This window comes from Typopeltis vanoorti, chromosome 3, assembly GCF_054136105.1.
Source record: "Typopeltis vanoorti isolate ZY-2024b chromosome 3, IOZ_Tvanoo_1.0, whole genome shotgun sequence".
NCBI classification, from domain to species: Eukaryota; Metazoa; Arthropoda; class Arachnida; order Uropygi; family Thelyphonidae; genus Typopeltis; species Typopeltis vanoorti.
Genome location: NC_143551.1, coordinates 69069945 through 69089054, shown reverse-complemented (window position 1 = coordinate 69089054; position 19110 = coordinate 69069945). Strand labels below are relative to the sequence as shown.

At 34.5% G+C, this 19110-nt stretch overlaps 1 protein-coding gene across 1 annotated transcript in view; it reads left to right on the top strand.

The window, feature by feature from the left end:
• Positions 1-19110, top strand: part of LOC150108245 (clotting factor C-like) — a 368054-nt gene that overhangs the window by 327410 nt on the left and 21534 nt on the right. Inside the window, exons 16-17 of the mRNA XM_090415698.1 lie at positions 9245-9534; positions 13335-13502. Of these exons, the coding sequence (XP_090271824.1) occupies positions 9245-9534; positions 13335-13502 (458 nt within the window). The remainder of the gene's footprint in view (positions 1-9244; positions 9535-13334; positions 13503-19110) is intronic.

The following is a 19110-nucleotide window of genomic DNA, read 5'->3' as shown; positions in this document are numbered from 1 at the left end:
CAGGTATAATGATGGGTTCTCTCTTCGAGGGAATGATTCTAAGATCCCACTTTCCAAAAACTTTTAATTTTGTCTTGTCTGCATTAATAATTAATCCGCTGCTTTTGCTAAATTTTTCCAAAATACAAAAATATATATATATGGAATCATTATCCTTCAATGTTCCGACCGCATCATCATATGCTAATACCTTATTTTCCTTTTTAGTTGAAGGAACTGTTTTTTTTTCTCGCACAGCATATGTATTGTCAACTTCCTGTAAGAAAGGTTCAAGAATCAGTGCAAAGAGCAATGGACTAAGAGGGTAGTAGCCTTTCTTGACTCCTTTTCGAATTTTAACCAAGTCTGACAGGAACCCATTAACTAGGGGGGGGGGGGAGATAGTTGAATTGGCATAGGTTCTTTAATAACAAATAGCAGCTTTTTACCTACACCAATTTGCTGGAGGATGTGGAACATAAAGGGATGCTGGACATTATCAAATGCTTGAGTAAGTATACTGATAGTACTGCCATCGACTACTTTTTCATATTAACTAAGCGGATTAGATCACAAAGCAGAAATGGATTAAATTCTACTGCTTCGCCTGAAACTCCATACACCTGTATGCTTTTAATTATGTATCTCATTCCCACTTTGAACCTGTTATTGATAATGCAGAAAAATATCTTGTAGTCAGTTAGATAGAGAAATAGGTCTCTAGCTGCTGATCAAGGTGTGATCTTTATTAAGTTTTGGAATGAGGATGGTATGGCCTGCTACAAATTCACTTGGCATGTATCCTAATGAGAGAAAGAAATTAAATAGTATAACTAGAATTGGAAGAATAAAATCTCAGGCCTTGTGATAAAGTTCTATCCCTAGATCATCTGATCCTGGGGATTTTCATGTCTGGCATTCTTTATAGGCTGAGGTTGTAGTAACTTCAGATGCTGCAATGTGTCTGTCAAACCAATCTTGGATATGAACAGGAAAGCTATTAATGCTCCAAGAGTTATAATTTCCAATAGTACTGTTGTCTTCAAACAGATTTTTGTAGTATTTATGAAACGAGTTAAGGATGTCTTTCTTATTTTAAAATTTCTTTCTTCTACTTGTTTCTCTCTCTCTATGTTAATGTTTCAAATGATGTCGATACATTTTATACCATTGCATTGGTTTGTTACGAACCAGCTTCTCTCTTTATACAGGTCTTTCAACTTTTTTCTTTTGAGGAAGACCTGTTCCTTTCCCCATTTCGTCATATTCTGTTTTACTATTTGTTTGGATTTTAACCACATATTCCAATTTAAGGTAGCATTATTCCAAGTTGAACAGAGGGTCTGAAATTTAGCTGAAAAGATCAAAAATGAATTATCCTCTTATATTATAAGGGAAGAAGAGATATAAATTCAATCAAAACAGTACCAATACCTTGATTCATGTATGTGTAAGCCTGGAAATTAAGATTGCGAATAATTCATATGTCTACTAGGTGAGCATTGTCAAGACATGTTTTTAACTGTGCATATCCCACTTTTCCACTCCTGGGGCATCCTCCTATTTTGTCTAATGTGGGATTTTCAATACAATTCCAGTTTCCAGCTGCTATGATCAGGGCCGGCAGAAGCAGGCATGCAGGCGCCGCTACGAAGTGGGCGCCGCCACCGGGGCACGGTTCATAATTTCATTTTTAAGAAACAAAATTTTTATCATAAAAACAAAAAATTCTTAGAATGATCAATATTAAAATAAATAAGGCCGGATACACCAAATAAAAATTTTAAAAAAATTGTATATTGCCGCCTCTTTGCAATTTTACAGTGAGAACATGCTTGCCTGCAGAATGTTGTGTCTACTGCAGTCTATCTAAAGTGAAACGGTGAACGTTTTTTATGCGCAGAAACGAATTTTCATACAAAACATTTGTTGCTAGTTAACCAGTCATATGGTACACATCTCAGTAGGCTACTGACAATAGCGCAGTGCGGACTATTATTTCGTCTCTGTGTCGTGTTGTGTAATAATTTCTTGTGGGTATAAAGGAATCAAAAATTTTTTTAAAAAAAGTTATCCGGTGCACAAAATGGTAAGCATCATGCTGCAAAAGAAGCAGATATTAAGAAACAAACTGGGGCTCTTAATAAATTTGTTAATATATTAAAATATTCTGATGCAGATTGTAACCAACTCGATACATCAGAAATCAGAGTTGAAGAACCGTGCACATCATCCAGTTTGCATGAAGGTACTATTGCAACTATTGAACAAAATGCATGATTTAAGTGAAAAACAGTTAGGAGAAGATTTAGTTGTAGTTGACCACTAAACTAACACATTGTTAGTCTCTGTAAATGTAGAAGATCCAGGTGAATGGGGAAATATTGATGAAAAATTACGAGTTGTTTTAATTGAAATGGGGCCTGTTCAAAAGAAAAATATAATATATCCCAGAGATACACATGGTCGTAAATTGGCGACACATATTATAATAGAAAAATGGAAAACAGGGAGCTTGTGCCAAGAACATGGCTCATTTATTCCGAAATTTTAAATTCTGTTTTTTGCTTTTGTTGCAAACTTTTCGCACCTACTGAATCAAGTAGTCTTGTAGAAGTTTATAACGATTGGAAAAATGTAAGTACAACTTTGCATAGACATTATGAGCCTAGTTTAACTCACATGAAAAATTTCTTAAAATGGAAGGAACTTGATAAAAATTTAAAAAACAAAACTACTATTGATTGCCAGACTCAAAGATATGCATGAAATGGAAAAGAAACATTGGGCGAGTGTTTTAAAACGCTTGATTGAAATTATAAAATTCCTTAGCCAAAATTTAGCTTTTTCCAGATCATCTGATAAATTATATGAAAGGAATAATGGAAAATTTTTTTAAAATTAGTCGAACTGTTTGCGAAGTTTGATCCCATTATGGAAAATCATGTTGAAAGGGCTCTACAGAGAAACAATAGAGTACACTATTTGAGTAAAGATAGTCAAAATGAAATATTGGAAACTTTAAATAATGCAATCAGGGATACAATTTTATTATCAATTCGAAAATCTAAATATTATTCCATAATTTTAGACTGCACACCTGATGCAAGTAAAACAGAATGAATGACCATTATTATTCGCTTTGTTTCCTGTGACAATGGAATTGTCAAGATCAGAAACAACTTTTTAGGTTTTGCAGATATACAAGATTCCACAGGATGTGGTTTATGTGCAACAATAATGGAACAACTGGAAAAACGGAACATTCCCATTGAAGACATGCGAGGTCAAGTTTATGACAACAGGGCAAATATGAAAGGAAAAAATATGGGCTCCAAAATTTGCTTTTGAGCAAAAATCCTCTAGCTTTTTACGTGCCATGTGCTGCTCATACTCTACATTTAATCATTAACGATGCAGCCAAAGTGAATGTAAATGCAATTAGTTTCTTTGCAATTATTCAAGAAATATACAATTTCTTTTCATTCTCTTAGAAACGTTGGGCAATCATTTTAAAGTTCATAAAAAATTTAACATTGAAAACAACCATCAGAAACACGATGGGAAAGTAAAATTAATGCACTCCCCCTCTACGATATCAGTTAGGAGAAATTTACAATGCACTTTTTGAAATTTTAAATAACGAAAATTTTAATAAAGAAACTCAGCATGAAGCACAAACATTATGAGCTAAAATAAAGGACTACAAATTTATTTGCTCTCTTATAACTTGGCATGATTTACTTAACAGAATAATCCCTGTGAGTAAGATGCTTCAAGACAAAAATATTAACATTATACTTGCTTTAGAATCTATCGAAAACTTAAAAAATGTTCTTACAAGAGTATCGATCAGATACAAATTTTAAAGAAGTTCTAAAAATGGCAAAAGAACTGAGTGAAGAGGTGGATGGAGAACAAGAATTTAAAACTGGTACAGAAGTGTTGTGTCCCATTTAATGATTTTTATTCTATCTAATAATTTCCGCTTATCTATGTTCTGCTATTATCTGTGCTCGAAATATCACCAAAATTTTTACTAATATCTAATTATTATAATATTAATATAAGTTATTTCTCCCCTTAGTATCCCTAATATTTGTATTATGCTGCGCCTTTTGGGACATTTAGTTTAAAATATTATATGCAAAAACAAGGAGAAAGAACTAAAATATGTCAGAAAGTGTAACTAAGTTGCATTTATCTCGTTTCTTAACACTTTATCTCGTTTCTTAACACATTAATTTCCCACGTGATTAGGTTCGTAATTTTTCAAGTGGTGCATTGGACAGCAATTTCAGGCAACTTTTATCATTGGACAAAAGGTTTATTAAATTCCTTAACATGGTACAATTCAAATATTAGTTATTACTCAATTCAATGCTATACTAAATATTTACAAACTGACATTAGCTTATTATAAATAATTAAGCTATGATCCTATAATGGGTATTACGATCATGCCGCCATACACATTCAACACATAAATTCATTTGACACGGACATATAAGATTAATTCACACTATTTAACTATCCAAACTTAAGTAGATTAACTAAACCATTTACTACACTGACACATAACTATGACATTTAAACTTTCTTATACAATATATTAGACATGCAAAATTCTCAGGACACTTAATTACTCATATAATATTAACATTAGTAAGCTTACTTTCATTATATTCTGTCATATACTAAAGTCCTAGTATTGTTTTCTTGGTCACTTCAACAGTTCAGTATTAGAATAATGATAACTAATACAGACGAATCTTAGTTAACACGAGATATATTTTACAGTACCTTTCTTTCTTGAATTTTCCATATGGGCCTCTACCTTTTTCCTGATCGAGCTATCTTGGTATAACCTCTCCGATAATCTGTTTCTCCTAAGTTCCTTTTGGAATTGAACTATGCTTACGCGGTCTTAACCTCTCGTAACTTAGGACACACTTTGAATCATCTATATAAGGGCTGTACAACTCGCGACGTGGACATGATTACTTTACTTCTTTCCCTTTCTCATAGTTGACACCGGAGTTGAAACACAAAGAATATGCTTTCTTTTCTTTGACTATATGGCATTCCTCACTTCTTACATAGGAAGTACGGAATCGAAATCCCGCTCACTTTTGTTTCCGTGTTGTGACGACGGAGATATAACCCCTATCTCGCCACTCAGGAAAACACCGTGAAATCCATACGAAAGAGCTCGCGAAGAACTCTCCTGGAACAGAACCAAAAGCGAAAAAGAGTCCCCTTTTTTTTGGGGGGGGGGGGTAACCCTTTTATACCCTTTCTCCTAACGGCACCTTCTCTAACTTCTTTTCTCCGCTCCCCCTTTTTTGACTTGACTTTACCGACCAATTAGGGTGGCGTTTTTCTGCCAAACGTCATTTGATTGGCGAGCCTGTAATGATTTCTCAGTCTGGGAATTGACCCTAAGCGATTTTCTGTTGTTTTTCTTGTGCTAGCCTCTAACTTAATCCCCTTTCAAAATTTCTCTATGAATTTACTTAATATTTTAATCTCTAGCCTCTCACATACCATCTCTTATGACTAATCCTTTTCTGTCTTATTTAGTTAAATTCTCTCTCTTATATCATATCACAACATTAATATATTCTTTCTTTTTTGTTAGTTAGTTCAACAAACACCTTTATTTTTTTTATATTTTATTGGATGCAAGAATTTTTCTTTTAAATAATTCATCTATTATCATTTATGCAGGGTTTTTAATTTATTTATTCTTCATGTTACACCATGATAGCTGAGAATTCTACATTCTTAAGATATCAGGTGTAACAGAAGTTTGACGACAAAAAAAAAAGACACGACAATTTGACTACGAGCATCATGACGAAACGCCACAATCACCAGAAGATAAATTTAGAGTGAATGTGTTTTATAGTATACACTTCTAGACGTTGCAATGTGTTCGGTAATAAAACGTTTTGAACAACTAAAAACATATTATGATCATTTCAATTTCTTGTATAGATTACTACAAATTAATAATGAAGATTTATGAAAAAATTGTGACGATTTAGAGAATATCTTGAAGGACAGCGACAATAAAGACGTAAATGCAATAGAACTATATGACGAGTTATGTGCTTTCCAGGATATTTTTCGGAAGGATAATTTAAATATTCAAAACCCTTTCGATATTCTTAATTTTATTGTCGAATAATTTATCTTTCTCTAACTTTTCAATTGCTTTAAGAATACTATTAACCTTACCTGTTAGTGTAGCGAGCGGTGAACGTTCCTTTTCCAAGTTGAAATTGATTAAAACCTACTTAAGAACAAGTATGTCACAAAAAACGCTTGTTAGTTTGGCGTTAATAGCTATTGAAAATGATATATGTGCGGAATTAGATGTTAAGACCCTTATTTTTAATTTTGTGAAGATGAAATCAAAAACCCTAAAATTTTAAGTATATTTATGTAATTTAATTAATTTTCTGTTATTCTGTAAAGATGTTATTTTTTGAATACTTATATTAAATGTTCTAATTATTTCTGAATTCTTTTCTTATTTTCTCATCTATCTTGAGTTTCTTTTATTTTCCTAAAAGATAGTTCCACTTATAATAAAAATGATTAAAAAATGTTTACAAGTTACTAAGAATTTAGTAACTTGTAAAACACAAGAATTTTTTAAACTTTAGTTCAAATAAATTTTAACTTTAATTAAAATTCATTTTAATTTTGTTAATGATTCCGGTCAGTGAGAAGGCTATAATCCCCGTATCATTACATTCAACGATTAAAGTGAAGTGGCTTTATCAAAATTTGCTTTAACTTTTGAGAATTTATTGAATATTCAGGTTTTTAACGATTATCCTGCCTATCAACACCCTGGTTCGTTACATTTAGCGAACCAACGTGTGGCTATTCTAGCAAAATTTATTTAACAAATTTCAAATAATTTAAATTTTTATTATCGTAAAAGAACCACACACACCCGGATCGTTACAGGGGCGCTTAGATAGAAATTGCATGCAGGCGGCAAAGACCCTAGTGCCAGTTCTGGCTATGATGTAAGTGGGTAGTCTGAAAAGTTCATGGCCTCAACCATAGATGGCAACACTATTGGCACGATTTTTCTTTTTCTAAGTTGCTACATTTGTCATAAGCATCCATGTGAAATTGCTCTGAGTTTGAATCCACTGTAGCATAAATGTTTATGAAGTTTTTAATTGATAGTTGATTTTCATTGCCTTTCATTATGATGACATCACCTCGCTTACAGTGATGTAAAGAGTGACTTGAAGTGCGATGTTTTTTCTCCAGAGCAAGGTATCACAGCATATCTAATTCAATCTTTTTTTGTAGGTGGGAGTGTTATAAGCATTATTGTTAACATGTGTGCCTCAAAATAACTTGCTTTGAACTGATTCAATGTAATGTGTCTACATTCACAACACACTCAGGCAGTGCATTTCACTCACTAACCACTCTCCAAGCAAAGAACGTCTTTTCACTCCTCTGTTCACACCCGCCTTCAGTTTCCAGCAATGGCCTCTTGTTTTACACCACTTTCCCATTCTATGAAAAATCTCCTCTATATCAACCTGATAACAACCTCTGACTAGATTAAATGTCTCAATCATATCCCCCCCCTTCCTATTTACAAAGCATTTCAATTTACATAGAAGAGAATTTACATATAAGCACCTCCTTAGCGCAATTGGAAGAATGATGGTGTGCCCTTCGATTGGAACAGGCCTAAGTTCGATTCTTGTTATGAAAGGAGGAACTTTATATGGACGTTTTCAATCAAAGGTGAGTTAGCCGATCTCATACTGAGGTAGCAGGGTTTTTTTCTCCTGGAAACTCAGGTCTTTCATCCCACATATAGACAAATCTGCCCTTCAGAACACACGCAATTTACAGACAAAAAATACTACCTGTGGTGGTGGTAGTGGCCAGTAGATTGCGATGATGTTGATGATTAGTAGTAGAGGTTCGGTGTAGTGGTGGAGACGGAGAGTTGTACAATAGGTGTCCTCCCATGATGAGTCTTCGGACTCCTTGGAGGTGTCACGAATAATAACTATAACAATAACATTCTATCAATCATACTCCACATTCCAAAGACCACTCATCATCTTTGTGAATCTTCTCTGGACCTTTCTAACATATCCTCATCACCATGAAAACCTAGTGACCAAATCTGTGCACAGTGATCCGTATAAGGCTTGATGAAAGGCTTATATAGTGGAATCATAACCTCTTTATTTCTGCATGTCGGGGTCCTCTGCATCATTGCCATTATCCGATGTGACGTCTTTACAACTTCTGCAATGCTGCCCTTGAATTTCAGGTCCTCTACCACTACTCCCAGATCTCTCTTCTCCTCTCCCTTACTGTATACTTTGAATCCCATCATTACTTACTAAATTTTAAATCCTTAGACTTTGCACTTTAAACTGACAGATCCACTTACTGTCATTCATGCAATCTATTCAAGTTTCCTATAAGAGAGCTTCTGCATTACTCTCCCTAATTTTGCATCATCATCTGTATCATCTGTAGACAGTTGCACATCATCACCAGTTAAACCCATCCCAATATCATTAACATACAAATTGAACAATAATAATCCCAAATTGGCCCCCCTGTGGCACACTACAGTGACCTTACTCTTTCAGTATACTGCATCCCCATATACAAATTTCTGATACACATCTGACAGCCAGTCACTAATCCAACTTAGACATCTGCTATCCTATCTAATCCACTTCAATTTATTGAAGTGGATTAGATTATTCAATTTATTCACTAGTTTCAGTTTCTTTCATTTATGCCATCTTTTATTTTTTCATTCTGTTTCACATTCATGAACTCGTGTTCTAATGATATCCTAATATAAAAAGGCAGGGCAAGGTTGGTTACTATCTTTTTGACAGTTATGTTTGATTTCTCATGATTTTGAACACTTCTGGTTGGAATTAAAATCTGAAAAACTTGTTACAAAGATAAAAATGGCAAATAAATGCATCCCTCCAAAAATAAAAAATAAATTCCCAGAAAAGAATGGTGGGGGACACTGTATACATCTTATGTATTTCTTACATTTTAAGCACCACCTCTGTATCTTAAAAATCTTAAATCTAAAAAAAAAAAAAAAAAAAATAGACATTTTCATATAAATATTTTACTTACGACACTTTTTTAAAAAGTCTAAAATTTAATTCATATTATATTTCGATGATGTGATAAAGTTTCTAATATCTTTTTTCTAATATATATATAGTTTGTGGTCAGTCCGATTCGCCAAGAGCTCCATTTATCGTTAATGGCAATGCAACAGATATTGGCCAGTGGCCCTGGCAAGCAGGCATTTCACGATGGATCCCAGACTTCAAATTATGGTTTCTCTTATGTGGAGGCAGTGTTTTGAATGAAAACTGGATTATAACTGCAGCACATTGTGTCACCTATACTGCTACTGCCGTAATTATTCAACCAAGTGAGTTTAGGATCTATCTTGGAAAGTATTATCGAAAAGATGAAAAAGATGATGATTATGTACAGATCAGAGGGGTAAGTTACTTTGAATGACCTACAATGTTGTTTATAAATTGTGTCCAATTTATGTTTATATTATGCTTATAAAGTAAGAAAAAATATCACCAAAACTAAATTCATGGTCATAAGCAAGAAACCATTTCTCAATTCAGCACTTTCTATAAATGGGGAAGAGTGACAAAATTTAAATATCTTGGATATTCGCTCTGAGCATATAGCAACTATGAAGGCTTGATATCGATATTAATTTCACTGTTTTCTGTTCACTGTATTAATTTTGTTATCTGCTATCCTTGGAGAGCAAATAATGATATACATATAACAACTTTGTATTATATGAATTGCCAACCTGATTGGCCAAGTGGTTAGCATATCCGCTCTCTGTGGGTTCGAATTCCATCGTGGGCGTGGATGTTTGTCATTGTCTGTGAAAATACTAGTGATGGTGGGCAGTAGATGGCATTGGTGTAGATGATGGTGGTGGTAGTTGGTGGATTGAGTGGTGAAGAAGGAGAGTTGTGGAGTAGGTGCCCTCCCCTGATGAGTCCTTGGACTCCTTGGAGGTGTCATGTAATAATAATGTAACATCTTGGATCACGGAATTCAAGTTTTCTCTGCTACTGTATGCCCACAGATACGAGATCCTTTGACACTTCTGCGCATGTCAGAAGAAGGAGAATCCATTCCAATAATAGAGTAATCAATCCATCTTGTGGGATGAGTTGTTTATTATTACACATCGGGAAAATTAACTTTTCTTTTATGAACATTGTAGTTTTTAAAGTGGTAACTATTTTGCTTGTATAACAGTTGGAAAATTTTACGTATAAAGCACGTGATTTTGCATGTTGGTGACCAATTCGTACATTATCTTTTTCCCCTTCAACATGAATTGACTCTTCTTAGCATGCTGGCAGACTAGGATCTCAGATCTGTGGTCGGACAGTAGTTTCTTTTCTCTCCTCAGCTCTTTAACATTCTCCATTTCTAGACAACATGACTCCCAATTCCATAGAGATATATATCATCTTAGTTACATTTAGCTGGATCTTTTTGATTGTCTCTTCATCACCATGAAATCCAGGTGATCATATCAGAGCACATTAGTCCACATATGACCTTATCAAAGCTTTGTAAAGTATAAGAATAACTTTTTTATTCCTGTAAGTTACTGTTCTCTTCAGCATTGCAATTATACAATGCGATAACTTAATAATTGTAGCAGTGTCCATTAAACTTCATCTGTCTGTTCTGAATTACCACAGCCATTAATATAATTTAGAAATTATATTAATGGAAATTTACTCTGCATGCAATGTTCTCATTCCAAAATGCATAACTTTAGCCTTTAAAAATGAGGTTGGAGAGACTGGAAAAGCCCTTGATAAGTAGTAGGAAAAGCAAGAAAGAAAAGTAAATACAAGAAGAAATAAAGGAAGATATGAAAAAGCAGAAATGAGTGCAAAAGGATATGGTGATGTATGGTCATTCCATGACTGGGGACATGTAAGATGAATGACAATGGAAAACTATTTTCCAGGTGAAAAGATTTATGCTTGACAAAGCCGATATGCAAGCAGGAGATATGATTGTATTGTAATGAATGACTTGAAATGAATTATTTCTTTTATTATAGAAATTAAAGAGTTGTTGAATGAGTTGAAAAAGAACAAAAGAGTCAAGTTTGCAGTTTCCAGGATATGACATATGACATTGATAAACTGTGAACAGCTCAGCAGTATTGTGAGTGGTTTTGTAATTGAATACTGGCATATATATTATGTGAATATCTTGGGTCTGCTGTTCTTCTATACTTACTAGGGACCTCTGCTGGTGTTAATGTATTTATTTGCTAAAATATAATTCTAAGTCAGACTCAGGCTTATAACTTCTATACCTTTTACACAAGCTAAAGGCTAGGTTCTGTCATGAAGAGATCAAATTTATCCAGATATAAACATAGTTGCCTTAACCTCGTTTTAAAATCTTCCACTTCAGGTGATATTTTTACTGCCATCTCCTCACCCCCACACACACAACTGTTTACACTCTACTAGTCCCATATCTACTCAGTTTAGAAGTTCCAGTCACCCATGCTGTATCCAGTCACCATCAATTTACAATACAACTTTAAACCACACATCATTTATGCTTAGTCCTCTACTGAAAGGGACTAGACTATTATAATTAGTGCTTCCCACCAAAAGCATTCAAAACATAATGTATTTATCCTGTTATCCTAATCCACTCACAGTGTCAGCATTGTACAGGTCATCAGCCTCTCATAGGTGGGATTGCTGTACTAAAAATAAAACAGAAAAAGTTGCACTTACTGAAATAAAAATATCATATTTTATGTGAATTTAACTCTACAAATGCTTAAATATATTGCATTATGAAGATCAACGATACTTGAGAAAGAGAGAGAGAAAGCAGTAGAACCCTCAAAGAGGTTTGTCTTTCTTCAAGAGTTCTACTGCCCTTTTAACTGTTTGCAGTGATAAGGTATCACTGCTATCTCATTAACATGCAGGTAAGTAATATGTAGTAAGTAATAATGTGATTTAATAATAATAATAACACATGGTGGTTTTTCTAAAATCTAAACCAGCATTTGAATAATTATTCCATTTTTAGCATATACTTCCACTGAATGAATATTTTATGATCTTGTATTACCATTATTAAAGATGTATTTTTAGAATTATAAGTCAGCATAGATAATAGAGATAATAGAATACAAGCACTAGATCAGCGCTTCCCAAACTGTGGGCCACGGCCCCCTTGGGGGCCATAGGTTTTGTTGAGGAGGGCCGTGAAATAATGAAAACAAATTTAAAATGTTTTAAGATTAAATAATTGTTTTTAATCTTAAAAGAAATGCATTTAATTTTTATTATTTATTATTTATTTTTTGTTATTTTTTATATTTTAATGGAAAAAAATTGCACATTGGTGTGGGTTCATAAATTTTGCTTCCTGCGTATTTCGGCGCTTAATGAATATTAGTAAATATATGTTTATTCATATAAGTTTCATTTCAAAGGAGAAATCTAAGAATTGCAGTTTCAAATATTTCGCCTGATATTGACTTTTTGTGAAACACATCCATCACATTAAATTTTTATTAAACTTCTTATGTTTTTAATTCTTTCTTTATATTAATCGTTTTACATTTCATGTGCTTGTTTTGCAAATGTACAATAACAAAATATATACAAATATGAGATAATGTGCTATTTCAAATGCGTATGTAAGATGCTATAAATGTAATATTTTCGTTTGATTTTTGCAATATTCGCTGTGTATGTTTTGTATTGAAGATAAACATTATAATAATATATGTCTATATTACGATTTTTTTCGAGGGGGGTCGTGCAATATTTTAATTTTTCCAAAGGGGGCCCCGGCATCCAGAAGTTTGGGAAGCACTGCACTAGATAATAGAGTATACATGAAATGGATTAAATTTCTCATTTTTGTAATCTTCATTCATGGCAAAAACAAGTCTAAACAGAATACAGTAGTTAATTAATTTGTAATGACTACTAACACAACCTGTATAGCCATAGATATTTTTCTTTGACATTGTGTCCTTTGATCAGTCATATTATTACAGTTTTCCTCTCAGTTTAATGCTTCAAAGTTTAAATGCTACAGTGTACAATACAGAACTTAAAGGAATTTTGAAATTAGCTGAGGATGGGACAGTGCCCTCCTCTCCTCAGCTCCAATTGTACTAGATTATTGAATATAATATGCACATAACATAATTTGTTAGATTAAGTATCAAATTTCAAATTTTATTTTTATAGGTACGCGAAATCTTAGTTCATCCAGACTATGATCCTGCTCAGTTCGATTCAGACATTGCATTAATTCATTTAGACTCTCCTTTGGAACTTACAACAAGGGTTCAGCCAGTATGCCTTCCTACAGATCGCAGTAGTAGAGAAAATTTAGTGCAAGGAAAACTGGGAGTGGTATGCCTTTCATTATCATTTTAGCATGTTTTAATATTATTTAGTAGAATAGTGATAGTAAAAATAATAAAGTAATTTAGAATATGTAACTATAAGAAAATATTAACATTTATATATATATTTAACCCACTGATGAAAGGTCATAAGACCTATGGCAGATCAGCATCGTATTTAGATAAGAAGATAAGAGATGCAGAATCTGTTTACAATTTTTTTTACATTTTTATTTTTTTATTTTTTTTGAACAACTGAAGGTTGTATTCTTTAGGGAAGGCAGACTGAGGGAGGCTGTACTAAAGTTCAAAAGTTTATAGGATGAAACAGGATGGTAGCAAAGTTGTTTCAGTGAGTTTCAAGATGCACCGTAAAAAGGTGGTTGGCAGTAGTTCTTATTCTTATGATTTTGGAGGAAAGTGGGGGAATGATAATGGTCAACTCAGCAGAGCACTGGCCATGAAAGTATCTGGAGAAGAGGCATAAGGCAGACACTGAATGTTTATGAAAGAGGGATTGAAGTGAATATGTGAGAGAGGAATCATTAATTAACCAGATTGCCCTGTTCTGGAGAGAATTGAGCAAACTTATAGAGGATTTTGGTGCACCAGCCCAAATATGTCAGTAATGTTCCATGGTTGGGCAGATTTGAGATTTGTATAGAGTTAGCAGCTGTGAAGATGTGTAGTGTCTTATGTGACAAAGTATACCAAGTTTGTTGGCATCTGCAGAAGCTGTTGTTGAAATGTGTTTGTGCCAGGAAACATTGCAGATATAGGTCAGTCCAAGAAGAGAAATTTGACTGTGTTTTGATATATGGATATTATTGAAAGTTAGAAGGTTGCCCATGCCTCATTCAAATATAGCTAGGAGATCAGAGTTCAGGACATTGGTAGATAGTAGGTCTTGAGGATAACTGTTGATTACTACAAGATTTGTCAAACAAAAAGGAGGAATGAAGTGTACTGTCATCAGCAAAGTTATGTATATTATTTGAAGTTTGTCAGAGCAGGTTATTTACATACAAGAAGAGAGCAGGTGAAGTACAGAACCTTGAGGGAAGGAAACTATCAAACATAGTGAGCAGCCAGTTAGAAAGTTGGCAATCCAGTTGTAGAGTGTGTAAGGCAGACTATGGGATGGCAGTTTGCTAAGTAGTCCTCCTGTACCAAACCTGATTACCCCCCCCCCCCAACGGCCATGACGTCTATAGACATCCAGCTAAATCTGGATACGATTCTGTAACACCCGTTGAATAACATGGATAAAAGTGCAATTTGGTGTTACTATTTCATCCGCCTTTGCTGGTAGAGAAGTTAAATGCTTTTGAAATGTCGAGGGCAATTACAAGAGTTTCTCCAAATTTTTCCATGGCTTGAGTCCAGAGGTGGGTGGTGAAAGTGAGATCAGCTGTGAATCAATAATGGTGGAATGTGTATTTCTGGTCACTGATTAGTTGGTAGGTCTCTAGGTCGTGCAGGAGTTAGTTGTTGATGACCTTTTCCATAATTTTAGAGAGAACAGAAATGAAAGCAATTGTACAGTAGTTTGTTAATTGGATTTTATCACCTTTCTTTGGGATGAGCTGGATGTGGGCTTGTTTCCATGCTGTAGAGTAGATGCCAGTGGAATAGGATAGATTGAAGAGGGGACACAGGATAAGTGTGTGTGTGTGTGTGTGTGTGTGTGTGTGTGTGTGTGTGTGTGTGTGTGTGTGTGTGTGTGTGTTAGCTTTTGGTGTGCAAGTTTTTAACACAAATGGTGGGATGCCATCAGGACCAGATGCCTTGTTTGTATTCGAGTTATTAAGGATTCTTTGGATTTCTTTCTGGCAGAAGACGAAGACTATGGGTGACATGGAGAGAGAATTTCTTTGTAGAGTGGAGGGAGCATTTGCTCGCACCATCAATGCAGGAATTAGAAGAGAAGAGTGATGCCAGTTTAGTTTTGGTTTTAGGTGAGGTGACTACAGTACCATCTAGGTGGATAAAAGTTGTGCCCAATGGCCTTGAAAGGAACCAGAAGGAGTGACTGCCATTTGGATAAGAGACGAGTTTGTAGCATTTGGCCATTTCAAAATCTGATGTGGATTCGGTGATGATTCTTTTACAGGTGTTATGAGCTACAACATAAGCAGAATAAGCAGCTGGAGTTTTGGTTTTGAGCCATTCATGGTATGCAGAGTATTTTTATTTTACTGCATTGGATGGTGGCAGCTTTGAATTTGTGGTGGAATAAGGGATAAAGGCCTTTATTCCTATGAGGATGATTGCTGTTATTTGGCCTGAGTTTGGATCAGGAGAATTGAAGTAATATTCAAACCATGGGAAGAAATAATAGAAGTCATGGAGATCATTCCATTTGGCACCCTTGTAGTGCCAAAGGACACAAGACAAGAATTGGTGGGTGAAGGTTGTTCTGAGGCAAAATAGACTTGTATCAGGTTGTGATCTTAGTTACCAAGAGGAGAACTGACATTTACAGTATACACTGAAGGGGAGCTTGTTAGCTTCCTTTCCAAGTTGGTAATTGTTTATTATCATCTCAACCATTTATTACAAAAATTTTTAGTCACTTCTAACCTGGTTTTTCCCTTTCAGAAAGTCATTTCTGACCATAGGTGACTTTGTAGGCATTGTCCACGAAGTATTCCTGGTGAGATTTTTTTACAGGGTAGTTCTCCCCCTCCCTAATTTTATTAGGGGGGGAAACTACCAGGGGGACTGGCATATGGCTGGGACTTATTCATGACTGTAATCCATGTGTGTTCATGGGGCCAGTTTGCCTGTTCTGGGGGACGAAAAAATCGAGTTTCCAGGTGAAAAAAAACCTCTACTCCATATAAGACCAGCTATCTCACCTTTAGTCAAAAGAGATAAAGGTTCCTCACATCACTGATGGGAATCGAACTCAGGTCTTTTCGACCAAAGGGCTTCATCTATAATGACTGAACTATGGAGGCTCACAGTCACTTCTATCCTAAAGCAATTGTTTTCTGGTAAATTTTTATGCTGCATGAATGTAATTTTGCTGTATTCATCCATTATAAAGTTCACATTTTTGAAATATACAAACAGCTCAAAGTTTCTGTTTTTTAAAATGAAAATCTAATGGAAACTAATTCAGTCATAAATTTCAAAGTAATTTTTTGGGGAAAGAGAAAAAGCTTTTATAAAGCAGAATTCTGATAAGAAAACTGGAAAAAAAAAATCAACAACAAAATGTTTTTATTATATAAATGAAATCGTTATACACTGAGTGGCCCCTTGATTAGGAATACCTCCCCATTCAGAAAATGGGAAGGTGTTCCTAATAAAGTGGCCACTCAGTGTATTTTAAAAGTTTTCTATGAATCATAAGTCATATTGAATTATAATAACAGCTTACCATTTTCACAAGAAATCACAGCATAAGATAAGCACTAAGATAAGTTCCTTACTGAATTCATTTTAGTATAATAAGTCAATCATGATACGTATGTATACATTACAGTATAGCTTAGCTGCATTTTCACAAGAAATCAAAGCATAAGATAAGATCCTTACTGAATGCATTACAGTAAACGAACAGATTAAATACTGAAGAATGCAGTAATTCATGCTATTTCCTGAAAGTTCCCTGGAAGATTACTTCCAGCATTTTCATCAAAATATTGGAACAATCTCAAGATAACTGCAAGAAGGCACCCAGATTTTTACCCATGATCAGGTGTAGGGAAGAAGGGGACAGTTGTAGTGTGTAATAATAAACATGAATTAAACTGAATGAATGAGAGGAAATTTTAAGTAGAAAAGATGTGGCTCAACTTCAGCATGAAAATTATTATTATTCATGCTTTTGACTAGTAAATTATTTAAGGAATTTACAACGTATACTGGAATATTATTAAAAGAAACTTTAATGAATACTATTATTTTGCCAATGTCACATTGCCATCTTCATGGGAACATAACTATGACACGTGCATGCAGGCACTACAAAAAGTAAATGAGGCAGAAGAGAGAAAACTAATGTTGCTCCTAGAGTCCTAAAGGTGTCCCCTAGCAAGCTATAATGGATTGTCTTGGCTGTTGGGCTGAAGTTCTCACGATACAGGCTTCCCAAATTTGGGGCAGTCTCATGCACCCAAATTTGTTGAGGTTTGGAAAGTTTTTTTAGAGCTGAGGCTGATTCCATGAACAGTCTTTCATATTTAAATTTGCTGCAGTGTCTTAACGTGGCTTTTTCCAACGTATTCTGTGGCAGGTATCCAGAGCATGGTCTGCCAGACCAGCGTGGCTGTACTAGTGAAATGAGATGTATAGCCCACTGGGGGGGGGGCTTTAGGACTCTAGGAACAACATTAGTTTTCTCTCTTCTGCCTCATGTAGTGCCTGCATGCACGTGTCATAGTTATGTTCCCATGAAGATGGCAATGTGACATTGCCGAAATATAGGAAGTATTCATTAAAGTTTCTTTTAATAATATTCCAGTATACGTTGTAAATTCCTTAAATAATTTACTAGTCATGTTGTTACCAACATATAAGCCTATCTACAAGAATTATTCATGCTATTATTAACAAACCTCAATGTAGTCAGTAGACTTATTATGAGAGATCTCACTCGAGTATAATTGGCACCTCAGACTCTTTCCCATATGTAGCCGATAAAAATTTTTTGCCAACTAAAGTATCTCTGTCACAGCACATCTCTTCTCATTTATCAAGTTCTACCATTCTACATTTCCTCATTCTTTCTTCATAATTTGCATTCCAGAGTTCTGATATATGTTGTGTTAATTTCTTGTTTCTGAAAAGAAAATTCTATAATGATAAGGACACACTGTCTTCTGTTCCTCCCCCATCATGGAAACCAGATAATAAAATCTGTGCATAATAATCCAGTCACTTAGATTCACATCAAGATTCTGTAATATCCTAAGTGCCTCTAGTTCATAAAAATGTCTTTTTTATGAAAGACTTATGTGGTAAAAAATAACATCTGGTCCATATCCTACTTCACACAAAGCTGAGCTTCATTATGTGTCTTTGCAGTTCAAGAATTTTATATTTTAACTTTAATGCTTTCCTCATCTCCATAATACTAGTATACTAATGGCCAAAATTGTGGAAACCTTTTGGAAAAAGTGTATTTCTGAGGTTTGATGGCTCATAACACCACTTTTTTTTGGAGTAATACCAAAAAATTATATATCAATGCAAAGATAATTTAATCAAGAATGTAATGCAATAACTTTTATGAAGGATATTTTTATTAGAACAGCAGTCCATGGAAACTGGGCAAAAGTGTGGTTAGTAAAGGTGTTAGAGCTGGGTTCTTTACTTTTAGAGTAGTGAATGAGTGGAATGCGCTCCCTGAGTCTGTAGTGGATGCTGTGACAGTGAATGAGTTTAAGGCGAGGTATGATAGATACTGTATGAATGTCAAATAGTTGTGATGAATATGATTTGGGGCCTCCCTCGATGAGTCTAATGACTCCCTGGAGTTGCCCGTAATAATAGTAATAGTAATAATAGTAATACTTAATTGGGTAACTTTTAGCGTTAATTACGGCCTTACAATGCCTTCCCATGGAGTGAACCAAGTTTTATAGTTCTGCAGCTGTTATAAT